The sequence below is a fragment of the Thunnus albacares genome, chromosome 12 (genome assembly GCF_914725855.1).
Source record: "Thunnus albacares chromosome 12, fThuAlb1.1, whole genome shotgun sequence".
Classification (NCBI taxonomy): Eukaryota; Metazoa; Chordata; class Actinopteri; order Scombriformes; family Scombridae; genus Thunnus; species Thunnus albacares.
This window is the reverse complement of record NC_058117.1, coordinates 12208250-12225569: the sequence shown is the minus strand read 5'-3', so window position 1 is coordinate 12225569 and position 17320 is coordinate 12208250. Positions and strand designations below refer to the sequence as shown.

Sequence of the window (17320 nt, the reverse complement as noted above, 5' to 3'; positions counted from 1 at the left end):
ATTTAAAAAAATATATATTATTCACACCTACAGCTACATATGCTGCATCTCTCCTACCTTGAAATTGATTACTGACACACTTTTTGGTCTCTGACTCTGCCATACACTTATCATTTCAGCTCAAGTTCAGAGTAATATCAACTGCTCTAAATCATAAAATGTACCTGACTCATGAGAAAATTACTCCGGGTACTTTCTATAGATCATTGTCCACTCACTATTTATTGTCTGCAGTGCAGCTCAAGAGAGTATCAGTTAACTTTACATACTAAAATCCTCCCTGCAGTTCAGCAGTCAACTATTTAACATTTTGTGAAACCTCTTTAAAGATGGGTTTAAACTTTGGAAGTCTATTATAATATATTATTGCCATACCATTACATTTACAATCAGCCAGGCTCTTTTAATCACTGTCTATTCTAAAGCAATTCATTAATCGAGCGCTAAGTGTCCACCCTCTAGCTGGAGTCAGTTAATTCATTTTTAATTAATCAATGTGAATTCTATTCTAAATAGAAACTGCAATTAATTTGGTAATGAACATGAAGACAATGCACGTTCAGAGAATGCACATTTGGGGGGAAAAAATAATATTTGCCGGTCAGTATTTCATGAGCTGGGGTGGTGTAGATGCTCAGTAGTAGATAGACTGTGACTTATCCAGTGTGTACTGTGCAACACACCCAGTGCACACAAACACAACTATGCCTTATTCTTCCCTCAGGTCCTCCATCTGCTCCAGAAAACCCCATCTCCACAGTGAACGAGACCTGTGTCACCCTAGAGTGGTCACCGCCCCGAGACACAGGAGGGCGGGGAGACATCACCTATAGACTCCACTGCAGAAAGTGCACGGGCGATGGCAAAAAGTGCACGCCCTGTGGTAGCAGCGTCCATTTTGTGCCCAGACAGTTTGGTCTGTCTTCAGCTACAGTGCTGGTCACCGACCTGCAGCCGGACTCCAACTACAGCTTCACCATTGAGAGCCAGAATGGAGTGTCGGACTTCAGTCCCACACCCAGAGGAACAGTAGTGATCAATATCACCACATCACAGACAGGTGAGTGTCGACATAAATATCAAAACTAACCCATACAGCGGGTAAAGTAACATCTCTAAAACATCTAAATCCTAACATGTAATGTATGTCAATAAATCTGTATTTGTTGACATAGAAGGCTCTTTCACTGCATAATATTGGAACGAGGTGGGGCAATTTCAGATGTAAATTGCAGTAAAAACTAGAGAAGAAAGGATTCTGCAGGTGTTCAGTGATATCCAACTTGTTAAGGCTGTTAAGAAAATAAATCCTACGGGGAAGAACATATTCATCAGCCTCAATTAGGAATCTGAAGAATAGCAAAGAGAGTGCTTTTCAAAATTGTCTTCTGATTGCAGTGTGCTCACAAATAGTATCAGATACGTCATTTAGATACCACAAAATGACACCTCTGCCTGCACATATTTAATCATATGTGCATCTTTCACAATGTGAGACTACGGGAAATTTGTGCAACAGAAGTGCGTATGACAGGGTGGTGATGACTAATAGGCCTGTGTGTGAAATAGCAGGAGGGGGGAAAGGTGAAAGGGGTGTAGGAGGTTGTTAACCTCATTAAGATCCCGACATGTCACAAACACTACTCTCAACTACTGTATGTCACACACACAAGCTCAAGCAAACACGCACTTTCAACCCACATGAGCATGTGCCCCGATGTGGGAAGGCTGAGTCGGAAGTCACAGGGTTGGGGTGTGCACATTAATAACACGAGCAGATCACGTGCCATACACACACACACACACACTGTAAAATGCTGTGATCACACATATATAAAACACCTTGTAAGCTCTCATTAGCAAAATTACATAGCACAAATGTGGGCCTTCTCGTTATAGCACAGTAGGTATCCATTTGAAATCTCTCTCCTCGCCCTCACAGCCCACACACTCACTACCTTTTTTTTCAATGCTTTTTTTGTATCATCTTGTTGAACTTTACTCTCTCTTTGTTGCCGATGCATTCCCCTCTTGTTCTTTGTTTTTCCACAGTGAGCGTAGTGTTGAAGGAGAGGCGGAGCAAGGACAGTGTGACTTTGGCATGGCAGGGTCCAGAGAGACCCAATGGAGCGATAGTGGAGTATGAGGTCATCTACTACGAGAAGGTGAGACACACACACACATGCACGCACACACACACACACACACACACACACACACACACACACACACACACACACACACACATTTTTAAAGGGGCACTCCTCCAATTTTTATACATGAAGATCAGTTTACGTTATGGTAAATTTTAAAACCTTTTGGAGCCTGCGTTTCAAACTTGAGGAGTTTAAAAGACATGAGCGTTTACAAAGAAGGGAAAGTCTAATGAAAGGTGATATCAAGTTGCATTATGGGAAGTGTAAGATCAGGCTCGGTTGGTCTGTTGGTCTTTCAGTTAGTCGCCCCACCACTTTGGTCCAGACTGAAATATAATGCTTTATTCTACAGGTCCCTTCATTTTATACTAATTTCCTGGTATAATGAGTAATTAGCACATATTTTACAAAATGTTTGGTGTGATTTGGTACAAATTATAAGAAAAAACTGAAAAAAGTGTTAAGTTGGTCATTATATTTGGTTTCATATGTGGTTGTAAATTTGCAAAAATTCTGGATGTTTCTTAGAGTTTTAAGAAAAAATCTAATACGCTAATATGTAATTTGACACGTAAAACTACACACTGAAAACTAAGAAAATCTGCTGAACAGCACCTCTGATGCTCACTAATTAACACATTATACCTTATCTGTTTACATACAAAAAAACAAAGTGTAAAAATGACACATTGTGGGGGTTTTTTTGGAGAGGGGGTTATATGCTGGACTATTTCTTGGCAATGTGTTGTTTTTATAGTTTGGCTTTTGGATGGATTAAACGAAGGAGATGTCATTTGTTAATTAGTGAGCTAGTAGTGAGGTACTTAAGTAGTGAGGTGCTGACAGGCAGATTTTGTTACCTTTGGACTGAGCCATATAGATGTTTCCCCCTTTTCCCTCAGCCAAGCTAACCTATTGCTGGCAGCAGCTTTATATTTAACGCACAGACATGAGAGTGGTATTGATCTTATCATCTCGCACTCAACCTGGAAGCAAATAAGCATTTTTCCCAAAATGTTTTACTATCCCATTAAGCACAATACTCAATCGCTGGAGTACCCCTTTAGAAGTTTTTAAACTCATCATGTTTCTCTCCTCTCCTCTTTTTCTCTTCATCTACACGTTGTCTAGGCTCATAAGATATGAGTACAGCCTTAGGGCATGTCTGTAATGACTTGTTCGTCACAAACATCTCTCTCTTTCAATCTCTCTATCTCTCTGTCTCCATATCCCTCACGTCTCCTCTACTGCTCACACCAAGCCAATTAACCACACATCTGTCGTACAAACCTTGTAAAACATGGCCAAGGTGATGAAATTAAGCCTCTGTGTCTGTATGTGTGTGTGTGTGTGTGTGTGTGCGTGCATGTGTGTTAGCAGGCATTAGCAGTAAAATAGCGTTAATCCGTGTTGTAGAGTGTCTTCCATTAGGTAGAGTATCAGCCTCTCTGCAGGGAATCAGCTTACTGACAGGCACACTTATTCTTTATTCATCCTCCTACACACGCAATCTACATGCACGCACACACACACACAAGGTGGTCGAGGAACGAAGCGTGGTGAGACTTGAGTAACCACATATTGTCCCAAATTGTAGCGAGGATAAGATTTGGAACTTGACAGATGCTCATGTATAAATGTGAACAAATGGTCCAGTGATGAACAAATGAAAACTTAGTGAGCGGTATGTGGCCTCTGGAGACATTTAAATTCAACAATTTGAGGTTTCTATTATTTTCCTATCTTTTTCTGTCTCTCTTGATACCACAGTCCATTGCTCTCTGTATAAATCTATCTAGTATAGCCATATTTTGAACCTTTTTATCCACTTTATTTCTCTGAAACGTAATATTATCGACTGAACTCTATATTTACTTCTTTCTTCCTCTTTCACTTTCCTCCACTTTAGAATCAGCGGGAGCAGAACTACACAGTTTTGAAGACTCGCTCCAACATGATGACAGTGGACGGGCTGAAGCCAGGGACCACCTACGTGTTCAGGGTGAGGGCTCGAACAGATGGGGGCTACGGGAGCTACGGTGGAGAGATCGAACTGGAGACCAGCCACGAAGGTAAAGACATAATAATAAATAAGTTTGTTTACTGGTAATGAAATTCTTTCTTTGGTTTTTTAATTTGTATTTTATGCAATTAGATCCATCACCACATTGTTATTTTTTAATCTATTTTCCAGCACTTCAAACACAAATCCCAGTGTTAAAATAAATCCAAATAAAATTGCAGGTGAGCAAGAAGGACAAAGAGGAACTGCAGAGAAAACAGTAGTGGTATATTATATCACAGTGTAGTAAGAGTCTGATTTGTCCCTCCTGCAGTGTAAATCAATCCACCAGATTGTTATAAAATAGCTCACTTTTCATCCAAATGACTTCTTCAGTTCTGGTGTCAGACAGAGAAACCTCGGCAGCCACACGGGTTGTCATCCATGAAACTGAACCAGCTGTTCTAAAGTATGCTGGAATACTTATCAGGTAAAAAGGAGACAAGCCAATTTCTCAAAGAGGAAGAAGAAAAAAAAAGAAACGGCAACCTTGTATTCCTGCACTGTAAAGAAAGGAGGAAACCCAGCATGGAAGCTTTATGGGTAATCCAGACACACAGAACTTTACCTTCACCGACCACTGGAGCAAAATCTGGAGGTTAATCTGACTTTTATTTTTTATCCATCTAGTGGATTGATTTAAACTGACTTACTGCCTGGACGAGTCATATTTTCAGATTTATTTTACTCTCCTCACTTGCAACTTAACTGTAACATAAGTGATCTGTGCAGAGCAGGGTTTGTTTACCTTTTCTATTTAAAAAAAAAGTAAGCGCTTACATTTAGAAATGTGTATTGTACTTAGACATTGGTAAAGTAGAGGAGGAATCTATGCCAGGTTCAATCCAGTCCACTGACACCAGGCCTCACAAACAGCTCTGGGCATACTATGATGTATCTCCCTCATGATGTTTTCAAACTCTTTGTCACTCGTCCTTTTTTGCTTTGTACGCTGTCACCCACTTTCATTATCGCTTCATTATGCGCCCTAGGATTTTCTGCTTTAGAGGCCCTATAATGTGTTCTTCAAAGTGAACATTGATTCCCGGAGAGGCAGGCGGAGTGGCATAAATCAGTTAATGTATAGTGCTGCACTATAGATTGTCTGCGTAGCATACAACAGGCACACATTAGCCTACTAATCATTCAATAATCAATAAATGTAATTCAAAGCTGGATTTCTATTTCTCTCCTGCGACAAATACCTGGAATGTGATGTGTATGTGCCTCAACATTGTCCTCACTCATAGTTATGGAGCTCACTGGTATATAGAGGTGTTGATGAGCCTTCATACAGGAGGTTCACAGTCAAGTTCAATACTGTAAAATGTAAGATTTGCCAGATGCAGCTGACCCGATAGCAATCATATCAAGGTTATCTAATCAGATCAATTCTATTGATTGTTAAAGAAGGGTGTGTATGTGTGCGCCAGTAAATGTAATATCAATGCTTATCTGTGCTTGCCTAGGGGCATTCATTTGCCTCTCCAGCATACACACACACACATACACACATTCATATATACGTACACACAGAGACACACGTGTCTGCTCATGCTTAGCTAAGCCAGATAAATGGAGTATTTGTTTTGAGTAATGGCTCGATTGGTGTGGCGTAAAAATCGATGCATCTTTGCAGAAAGTTCTCGGCAGTAGCCTTGTTATGTGCGATGTTAACATATCAATTTGGACAGCGCGGCCGAATGGGAATGGCTTTCACGTCCACTCTCATACCCTCATAGGCAATGCAGCGAGGGAGAGCAGTTTTCATCAAGGACCTCGCTTACTATTCCATCCACCTCCCTCGCTCACTTTTACTCGTTTGGCGCTCTCTCTTTTTTCCCTCTCCTTCAACCTCTGTCTTTTATCTCCTTTTCTATTGCTATCATATTTCATACTCTCTCTCTGCTTTCTTCCACCACACGCACCATCTCTCTTGCTGTCTTTTTTACTCCCTGCCCCACTTCAACTTTTCATCCCTCATTTTCTGCCAGCAAAAACATTCTCAGCTTCTTTACATTCTCTTTTGTTTATTAATCTATTGTGTTCCCTCTGTCTCCTGTACAGATGTTTTGGCTATCGGGGACCCTAACCAGTCCACCATTCTGGCCGTGTCCATCGCTGGGGGAATCGTTCTCCTCATCTTCCTGGTGACTTGCTTTGTTGTCAGCGGAAGGTAAGGTCAAAAGGAAGAAAAACAAAGGTCCCCTGTTTGGGAATTATCTAAATACAGAGGGGGGGACTGTCAGTGAGTGTCCTGCAAATATTGTGATATGATTTTTAAGGATAAGTCTGACAATATTCTATATTTTTTTATTGTCAACAAAGCTGTGTAGCCAAAGCTTGATATAGCTTTTTCCTCTGTTCTATAGACCTCCACTGTTGTCAAAAAACTATAAAAAACAAATAAAAGAGCCACACCTTTGCAGTAGGTGACATTTTCTTTTATTACTTATTTATTTACTATTATAAACATGGGCATTGCTGCTTTAAATACTTACTAGTCACCAAATCCGCAACTGAAAATAGTCCCCGCAAATGCACTATTTGCTTATGTTTGAGTATCGTTTTTAAAAGCCACAGTGACAAGCTGTTTTAGGAAATTATTGAGCCTTTTCTTTTTAAATGAAACATTTGTGGTCAGTTTTTAAAGATGTATGTCTTCAGTGGGAACTGGTGGGCTTGTGCCACAGACGAGGGGGGGTTGGCCTTTTATGGGATTTGTTGACAGTAACAAAAATATAGAATATCGACAGCCATATGCTTTAAGTTGAAGTTGTATAGTTTTGGACCTCTGAAACACAGAATGAGCATCATTGGCCACCTTTTTTGTTACACCACTGACAGCCTCACTGGTGACGCCTTATAGGAGCACCAACAAAGAAGGTTTAAGTTGAAACTGACTGAACTTTGAGTGCAGCATCCAAGGTTTTACTGTTGCAAGGTTTGCGTCTTTGCCGTCTCCATAGGAAAGCAATAGCTCATGCAGTCCAAATCTAAGAAGTACTTTATTGATCCCTGTGGAGAAATTGATCCTCTGGCCTTGACCCATCCTATACACACACACACACTCGGAGCAGTGGGTGCAGCACCTGGGAACCAACTCAGTTCTTTTGCCAGTGCCTTGGTCAGGGGCGCTGACAGGAGTATTAACCCTACATGCAACATACATGTCTTTGATGGTGGGAGGAAACCAGGGTTTTGAGCCCAGGACCTTCCTGCTGTGAGGCAACAGCTCTAACCTCTGAGCCAGCCCATAAGCATTTGTAGATGGCCTAACCGGTCATGTACATATACATTAATGTACACATACCATCAAGGTCTCCTACTTGGTCTCTTTTTATATTTCTGTCTCTCTCTGAGGGATTACATGTGGGTGTGCCAAAGCAGGGCCTCCAACTTTGACATTTATACTGCTGCCAAAGCCTAACTAAAGGCTTTGTTATTGTGTATGTGAAGAGCATGGACTCTCTATGATCACTCTCTTTGAAGGTTAGGCAGCTGTTAATGCTCTGTCTCAGTGAAAGCCAAAGAGATGAGAGGGAGAAAGAAAAATAAAAGAATGCCGATTGGTGAGAGGCGAGAAGATGAAAGGATTAGAGTTAGGAGAGGGCTCTTTGGAGGAAGAAGAAAGGGACCGGAGCAGGAGAGGAGAGGAGAAAAAGGGATGACATGCATCTGTGATTTACCGTGCCTGTAACTAAATGTTTATCCTCTATGAGCTCCGACTAGATTAGCAACATGTTAAGAGCTACACACATACATCCGCACGCACACAAACAGACACACACTAATGTACACACACTAAAAACATTAGTATTGATTCAGGTGATTGCTTATCAGGCTGAGTGCTCTATTCACTATTGACTAGGAGGGATGTAATCAGCGGAGACTGTCCTGTGTGGCGCACGCACACAAACAAACACACACACGCACACACACACACACATACCTGAGTTCACATTAACATTTTTTTTAATCAGAGGAGATTTCTGAGGTTATGCCTGTAAGAAGCAAAACAACCTGTTAAACGTAGTGTGCGATGTACACACATGATGACGGAAACACACACTCACACACACACACTCAACTAATCAGGTTTCACAGGCTGGGGAGGTGTTAACTAGGTTTTACAGAGGGGTCGATGCACTGCCATCAATTCTAGGTCTCTCTCTCTCTCTTCCTCTCTGTCTGTCTCTATCTTCCTTCCATTTAGAAGCGGGGACACTTGGGAGGAAGTAGTGCTGATTACTGCTTTCTATTAAACAACATTCTGTACATCTGTCAAAATGTGTGTGTGTGCATGTGCATAGGTGGAGTGTGCACCGTGTTTGTAACTGGGGAGTGAAGCGAGGATCAAAGCCACGTCACTAGAGAGACAAGAGCAGGAGAGAGAGAGAGCTCAGGGGGGAGAAAGATGGACAGAAGTGAGGTAAAGGAGAGACAGAAGTGGAGGATAAAATGAGAGCGTATTAGATAGGCAGTGGGAATGACAGACTGCAGCAAGAGGGGTGGGGGGGTTGGTGGGGGGGTGGAAGTACATCTGAAGTATGTTTGCACCACTAGAGAGCTACATTTGGAGATGGTGTAAAAGATAGAGAGAAAGAGGAGGAGGCTTGAGAGAGATGGAGAGAAAAGGAGATTGATGGAGGGAGGAGGAGATCCAGTGGTGCAACGGGAAGAAGGGAGAGGTTTAAGGAGCAAAAGATGAAAAGGTAGATCACAAGTGTGTTTGAGAGCGGAGGAGGAGAAGGCGTAGCAGAGGTGGTGGGTGGGCAATTGCACTGTTAGGTGCAATAGGGGTGTCATCCTTCAGGTTCTGGAGGAATCGGGATAAAATCTAAAAATAAGGATTGCTCGCTCTCTCCTTGTGTTGTCCACCTTCTCATCTATTGAACTTCCCATCTAATCTGTCAATCAACCCCCGAGTCTCTTCCTATTTCGGTCCCTACTCTCATTTCACTCTCTGCTTCTGTTTTTCTCTTCATTTTGCCTCTCTTTTGGCTCTCTGACTTTCATTTCCTGTTCCATTCTTGAAATTTACATTTGGATGAAACCTTCCCCCTCCGTAATGTATCGAGAATCCAATGTGTTTGCTGAAACCAGTTCAATGTGGACAATGATTAAATTTGAATTGAAATTGACACTGAGAGTCAGCCAGGGTTGGAATGATTTCCCACCAGACGTTTGTAAGACCTTTTTCCCCCCAAAATGCCAGCTGTTTAAACCATTTGCCCAACAATCACTTGCCTGGTTAGAAGAGCTTTTTTGTTCTTATTTTACACCTAGTTCACCTCTTGAATCCCCCAATGCTCACCACATTTTGAGCAGCCTGATAGAAGGTTTTTATCACTGAACTATAAAATAACAATGTATGCCCATACAGTCTCACCGTCTTTCTGTCACTCACAATCGCACACACCCACACAGGCACATACACACTCCCTGCAGCCGTTGCTGGCAGGCTACTGAACAGCTATGCCTCATAAACAGGCTGATTTGCAGGCCATTCTGTTCTGTCCTGTTCTCGTTTAATAAAGTGCTGTTATGCTATTGTTACCGTAGGAGGGAAAACATGAAAAAAAACGTCGAAAGCTCCTCAGACGCAGCATGGCTCTGACAAATCACACCAGTTATTGCTGTGTGCATGCCATTATTGCACGGCGAGTACATGCGTGCTAGTGTGTGTTTGTGTGTGAAGTTGGTGCCTTTGTCCTCCCGAGGGTGCTTTGGCAGGCTGGCAGGTGCGAGCGATGGGTAGCTAGCGAGCGACTGGCATAACCATGGAATCAGCAGATGGCCTTTCACTCAAAAAGTGTTCTCCCCTTCGGTCCACACTTTCTCTCACTCCTTGTTAAACATGTTACAGCTTCTGCCTCCCAGCATCTGTGTGTGTGTGCGTGCGTGCTTCTGTTTTGTCTGCAGTCTAATGATTCTCCAGCCTTACAACCATCTCCTTTTCTGAATAGCTGCAGGGTTTGGTTATGTGCCAGATTCCCGTGTGTTTTTCTATGTTCATGTTTTTAATGTGGGAGTTGTGGTGAGAAGTCAGTGTGAAGTTGTTACATCTATGTGATGCCTGTTTTTTTTTTAAGCAGTCTCATCTGCTGTGTGCCTCAAAGTCTGCCTTTATGGAGTACATCTGTTGTCAGAGTTGGAGATATTCCGCAGGGAGTCAAGCGTTGCAATCTGTTAAGGAAAATGTCTGAAAAATCCTAAAATAATAATCAGTGATTAATTGGATACTTAGTGCAAAATAAGATGTACAGTTATTTGCTGAGGTTATTTGCTCTTGTTGTTTTTGTGTTGTTGAGGTAAGATCAAGCTTGAATTTTTATTGATCACCATCTTGCAGGGTGGTTTTGTTTTTATCCGTGACACAAAAAAAAAGAGGAGAAAAGAAATACTATATTGTGTGTTCACTTTTCAGAGATGGATCCTACAAGCCTAGTTTTCTCTCCAACAAACGTAAGGAGAAAAAGAGCCACTCTGAGGAGCCTTTTGAATAATAAAGAATGAAAGAAGTAGCGAGAAAGACAAGGAGGAAAGTGAGATGTCATTATAATGTGGCTGATTCTGGCAGAAAGACTTCTCAGTCTCGCTAATAGAGAGCGGTAGCAGCTCTACCTTTTTAACACAACAGCATGTCCTGTTGATGTGCATGTTTGTGCGCGTAAGCTCTTTTACCTCCGCAACATCTGTTGTGTGGCCTGGGGTTATTCTTAAAAACTTAATGACACAAAAGGGGGAGAGGAAGAGTGAAAAGGGGAAGCTGAAAACATGCTGTTGATAGAGACAGGAGCAGAGTTAAGAGGTAGCAAGAGAAACAGACCTGTAAGTGAAGAACTACAGTAATTGACTGGAACACAGCTTTAAAATGGTGTGTGTGGGTTTGTATATGTGAGTGTGTGTGTGTGTGTGTGTGTGTGTGTGTGTGTGTGTGTGTGTGAGTGTGTGTGTGTGTGTGTGTGTGCACGCGCTTATTTTTATTTCAAAGAAGTTGTGAGAAATTGAAATTAAAAACACCAAAGACTAGAAGTAAGAAAAAATGGTGAGGCTTTTTTTATTTTTGTAGCTTGGATGCGGGAAAGCATTAAAAAAAATCAAATGCTTGGTTCTAAATAACAAAAACAGATACCGCAGAGGAAAAACAGGAACAAAGGCACAAATTATAGACCCATGTTTGCCAAATGGTACTTATGGTGAATTTGTCAGAGGTAGAAATCAGCCAATGCATTCCCTTCCCGCGTCCCAGCGTCGGCCTGTTTGCTTGATAATAGCACTAATAATGATTCGGCAGCCAAGAGTTTCTGTGTACACCAATCTGAAACAAAACAGACCGGTGTGGGGAGGTGTATGTGTGCATATATGTGATGATGATGCGCGTGTGTAATGTCATTAGACAGATTTGTATGTGTTGCTTGTATTCTGTTGCTTTCAATTAATGCAGCTAAGCTTTAGGGTGTAGGCGAATACAGCTTTGTCTGCAGAATACCTAGAAAGTAGCTACAAACACTGCAATAATAGCAGCTAGTTGCCGCAGGTGCAAAACTATTTCACACAGACGTTATGCAAATGAGCAGATGTTGCAGTGGGATTGCTCAAATGTCCTATAAACAAATAGGACAAATTCAGACAAATTTAAAATTGGCTTTTTTCGACTGGAGTGTTAAAATTTATGGCACATTTAAATACATTTGTTGGATTCACACACACGCGCAAGCGCACATATTACGATCACGGCCTAATCAAGTTGTGTCGGTGTAGTAACATCATTAGGGGAATTATTTTCACACTGATCTACACACTGATCTGTTAGCAAATATAAAGATACACTTCACTTAATGATACAGATGACATGCTCCTCTGCTTTTTCTCTCCCTCTCTCTCATTTGACCTTTTCACCAGGTTGTTAAAAATTCTGCTACATTACACCAATTACCGTAGCCCAGCCCGAGACCTCTCCTTCTTCCCTGTATTGCTTCTCCACGCCTCTCTCCTTCCTATTCCTCTTCCTTTCCTTTCCTTCCATTACCACTCTCCTTAATGAGCGAGAGCTAAATGAAATGTTTCCAAACAGGGTGTTAATGAAACATAGACAGATTTATTAGTCATAACTCTTCAGCTAATCATTTCCCCTTCCTAATAATTAGCCCAAGCTGAGTAAATCTTTTTACGTTGTGGTCAGAGAGTGCTGAACCAGTGCCAGTTGCAGCCAAGATGGAGGGAAGGCCAGAAGGGGAAATCTTACTCACTTGTGTTCCTGAACGCTTGGTTAGATCACCCAGACATCTTTTTTTTTCTTCCAGACTTTGTTTTTATTCATGCTGTTTTGACTCTTAATTAATTATCCACATCAGCTTTTATAAACCTCGTAGTTTATTAGCACCCAAGCAGTGAACGCATTTTGTTTTCAGGTGGTGTGCAAGGCTTAATTTTGCTGAGAAATTATGAGAGTGAATTTAATCCATTGATTTCATTCCCAGTAATTATTTTTTATTTAATAGCTTGATATTAAATGGAATCACCATTATCATGAGTAATGACGAGAGCAGATACCCACAGCAGGGTGTGTGCGTGTGTGTGTGTGTGTGTGCACGTGAGTTTATTAATGTGTGTGCTTGTGTGTGTGAGGTGGGGAAAGAGGAGGATAGTTGTGTCATTTCATTGTGTCATGCTGCAGGGGTGACTAATGATTTACTGATTTCATTTTTCTAGTCATTCTGATTAGCAGTGGGAAAATAATGTGGAGAGACAGGAAATGAAAGAGGAGAGGAGAGGAAAGGAAAGAAAGGAGAAGAGAGGAAAGGATGGGAAGGACAGAATAACTGCGTGTTTTTACATGTGTATCAGATCCTCTCTGACTCTTCCTTGTCCTGGAGTGTATCATTTTCTACTCACATCTTCCAGCCAGCAGCCTACCTCTAATCCTATAAAATGTGGCCGGTCATATAAAACAAACTAGGCGATACAATACAGCACACAACTACACACACTTTATTAGCTCTCCTCACGTCTCAGGCTAACATCAGTCCAAGGTTATTCACTTACATGAAGACAAACACACACACCATCTCTGTCTCTCTTTGTCTCTGCTTGTGTCACTAATACATCAACGTCCACACACACACACACACACACATACACACACACACACACCTTTGTTTGTCTTTGGTCCGTCTCCTTATACATTTACACATGCCTCACTTTGTTTCAAGGTTATCCCACCATCCATATTCAGCCCACTCTCTCTTTTCTTCAACCTTTCTGTCTTTAGTGCATAATCAAGCTTTTTATTCTGTCCTGCCAAAGTTTCCCCTCGTTTGATCTCCTCTTGCCTCACTCCCCTTTTCTTTCACTATTCTGTCCCTCTTTTATTATTTCTCTTCTTTCCCTCCTCCTTCCCTCTGTCCCTTCTTGTTTTTTTGGCTGGACCACCAGCCCTACAAACGTATTTGTCCCTGACTGACTGACTGAATGACTGAGTGATGAAGGTACACTATTGGTATCCCAGAATGCATTTCGCACCAACCTGCAGCAATGGCTGTTGTAATTTTCAGTGAAGGACAGTTAATGTCACTTTATTAAGTTTTAATATTTTTTCAGCGAGATAGTAACCATTTAGATTTCCAATATGTGGTCAGTTTATCCAAATAACGCCTGTTTGAAAATTTGCAGTGACATTTTTGGAGATGTGAATGGCCCGCTGGCCCGCTGGCCCGGTGAGACCAGATGTTGTGATCAATACAGTCCTGTGATGCAGTCACATGACTGTCCTGCTTGAGTAGTGTGAACAGTCTGCTAGTATTGGCATACTTAATTGTTCATTAGTAGGCAGTATGTTAGTATGTGATTTCGAACACAGCCAGTTGGCTTCAGTCAATGCCTGGCGCACTTCCTTAGGGCTTAGTGGCCACATGTCGTCACTTCCTGTATCAGTTGTTTCAAATTAGAAGCCCTCTAGCATTTCATACACAATCCAGTCGTATATAAGGTTTTGACCTAGTCTTGTTTGCTGTTCTCACACTCACTCCCTCAATTTCTCTGCTCACCACCTCCCACCTTATGATATTTTTCTTCCTCTCCCTCTCTCCATCTCTGGTTCAGATAGGGACTCCAGTGACTCAGCTGACAGTTCTGACAAGATAACTTTTTTGTGGAGTGCAGGTTGTAACAGCTTTAAATACTGTATATTAGAAGCATATGTGTGATCTGACAGGGGTAATTCTCTAATTCCACACTGCACTATGAAGCTGTAGTCGCCCCAGAAAACTAAAAATGACAAGAGAATCACTGAGTGCTGGATTTAATTATTTGAGGAAGTACAAATCAGCACAGTGGATGCTGTTGTCTCTCTCTCGTTATAGCCTGGCATTAGACTGAAGGAGAAATGGAAGCAGCAATTGAGCCCGAGGCTAATAGACCAATAAGTGAAGACTTGGCAAAACAGTGACAATTTCAGGGAACTGAAATCTTTATGAAGATTATACCAGTGGGCTGATTCACAAAATGTTTTCATGCAGGACACGGCTCATCTGCATTTTGACATGCCTAGTAGCTACAGTATCTGACAACTGTAAGACCATTATCTTTAGGTCTCAAGATTCAAGATTTAAATGCAGGGTACATACTTTTGAGGTCAAGCTAAAAAGGCAAGTGTGCAATAATTAGATTAACAGTACAAAACTACTTACAGTTGTGTGATGTGGAAACTTGAAACCTCCAATGCTCATACATTGAGAATAGACTTTTCAGTGAAGACATCTTGTGTCCAGTAGTTAAGCTTTTGAAATGAATAATTCTTGCATATTCATAGATTTGGGGAATTTTAATGAGGGGGAATGAAAAGATGTAATTTTAAGGATTTTAACGAGGTTACAGAACTTTTTTGTGGAAAAACCCAGCACTATCACCAGACAGAAAGCTGATCTGAAGTTTTGTGTTCATCCCTTGTTCATGCGAGTTGTCCTTTGGATGCCCTGGTTTCCTCCCAATATCAAGGGGACATTGAATACAGTGGACTGTCTATTTGAATGTGTTTATCTCTTCAATCCATGTCTTGTGATGGACTGGCGACCAGCCCAGGGTGTACCCAGCATTCCCTTTGGTCAATGAACGCTGGCATAGACTCCAGCTTCCTGTGATCTTGAACAGGAATATGTAGTCGAAAACAATGAGACAATGGCAAGAAAATGCAGCATTCATCATACATTTGCTGGACTGGCCTCAATTTACTGTTGCAGTGTGTTTAAGAGTTGAGATCTTATAAGATATGTGCTATTCTTTCTTTTTCTCTCTCAGGACACTTCCTACAGCGATACTGTTGACTGACACTCTTCTCTTTATCATCTGCTCTTAATCTGTCCATCAACTCTCCTATCCTTTGTCTTTCTCTCCTTCAGGGGAGCTACATGCTGATATGGCTATATACTTTGTTGTTCCACTTTCCTTCTTAATCCTCCATCCATGGATGCAGTATCTGACGTCTCCATTCCTTTGTGTTTTTATGGTCCTCTCTCCTACACATACAGTCTCTCACTTTCTATTTAGCACTCTTTCTTCTCATAATGTCTCCTCGTTCTCTTCTTCTTCATCTTCAGCCCTTGTTGTTGCAACACAAACACTGCCCCACCCCTCTTTTCATCCACATCCCTTATGTTACCCCTCGGGCTTCTATTCCTATGGCTACCTCCCCTTCTCTCCTCGCCTTCGCCCTCCATCTGATTGCTTGTTAGTTGGTATGCAGGCTTGGACCCCCATTGTGCGTTCTTGCCTGTCAGCACTCTCTTTTTCCATCTCCCTCTCTCTCTCTTTATTTCTCTTTCCAGCTCCTTGTGTCCACTCTTTCTATCAAAAAAAAAAACCAAACACAGCACTCAGAGAAAAAGAGAGCAGAGGACGAGGCCTGTTGTGGAGAGGATAAATGGATGGAAAATTGAGGAAGAAAGAGAAGATATGTGGGTTATTGGAAAAGGGAATATTTTCACTTAAAGAAAGAATTAGTAAAGAATATAACACTCCAGTGAGATAAAGAGCAGCAAGGCAGAGAATGAGAGGAAGAGAGAGGGAAATGGGGGAGGGGCCATGGTGACCATAATATATAGATGGAGTTCTATGAAGGTGGAAGCTTGCTAGCAGAATGACAAATGGGTCTCGAGTGACAGAGTATTATATTAAAAAGTAAATTGATATGCAAATGTGGAGTGTGTGGCTTTGGAGGACAGGGATAGCCTGTTGTCCTCACTGAAGTGGAACAGAGAGAGACAGAGAAAGGTGAGAGCTGGGGTGTGATAGTGATATCGCAGTCCATTAAGGTGTGTGTGTGTGTTGATATGTTGTTTTATGTAATGCCTGAAGAGGGCGCTTCAGTCTGTAGTGTTTAAGAAACTTGTTCTCTGAGTAAAGTTGCTTTTGAATGAATGATCTCGGTGCGTGAGGTTGCTTCAAAACATTCATAAGAGGAAGATAGCATTGTTGCTAACTGTCGCGGGACATGCAGCATTGGATGTTTTCAATACCTTTACGTGGGATGAAGATGAAGAAGACAACTATAAAGCTGTGATTGCTAAATTCAAAGCATAGTCCACACCAAGGAAGAATGAGATTTATGAGAGGTACATTTTCCATAGTAGACTACAGGGAGACGACAATGAGTCTATTGAACTGTACATAATGGACCTCCAACTCAAAAGCCTCAAAAGCCAGTCATGCAATTTTTTTTTTTTACAATACCAAATTGTGATTGGAATCTGTGGCAAGAAGGTGAGGATGCACGCGCAGTGCAACGAGACCGTGTGAGACTTTTAACTGTGAGCGCAATAGCAATATCCATGCACAATGGAAAGGCTCCACATTTGGAAAATGGCAAGATATAAACGGCAAACAATTTGACAGTGAAGAATACCGGTTGTTTTCCAGGAGATATGGATTCACACACGCGACATTGAGCCCTCACTACCCACAGTCAAACAGGCGAGCGTAAAAGGGAGTGCAAATATTGAAAAGACTGCTGAAAAAGGAGGATCTTTGGCCATTCTGAACTACAGAGCAGCACCTCTTGAGTGTGGGAGGTCTCCAGCAGAACTATGATTAACAGGAAACT

General features: G+C 41.7%; 1 protein-coding gene across 2 annotated transcripts in view; it reads left to right on the top strand.

Annotated features, from left to right (window-relative positions):
* epha4b (eph receptor A4b) overlaps nt 1-17320 on the top strand; it is a 96574-nt gene that overhangs the window by 47274 nt on the left and 31980 nt on the right. For both annotated transcript variants that reach the window (XM_044367091.1, XM_044367090.1), the window contains exons 7-10: nt 725-1060; nt 2053-2165; nt 4066-4228; nt 6286-6394. In XM_044367091.1, the coding sequence (XP_044223026.1) occupies nt 725-1060; nt 2053-2165; nt 4066-4228; nt 6286-6394 (721 nt within the window). The remainder of the gene's footprint in view (nt 1-724; nt 1061-2052; nt 2166-4065; nt 4229-6285; nt 6395-17320) is intronic.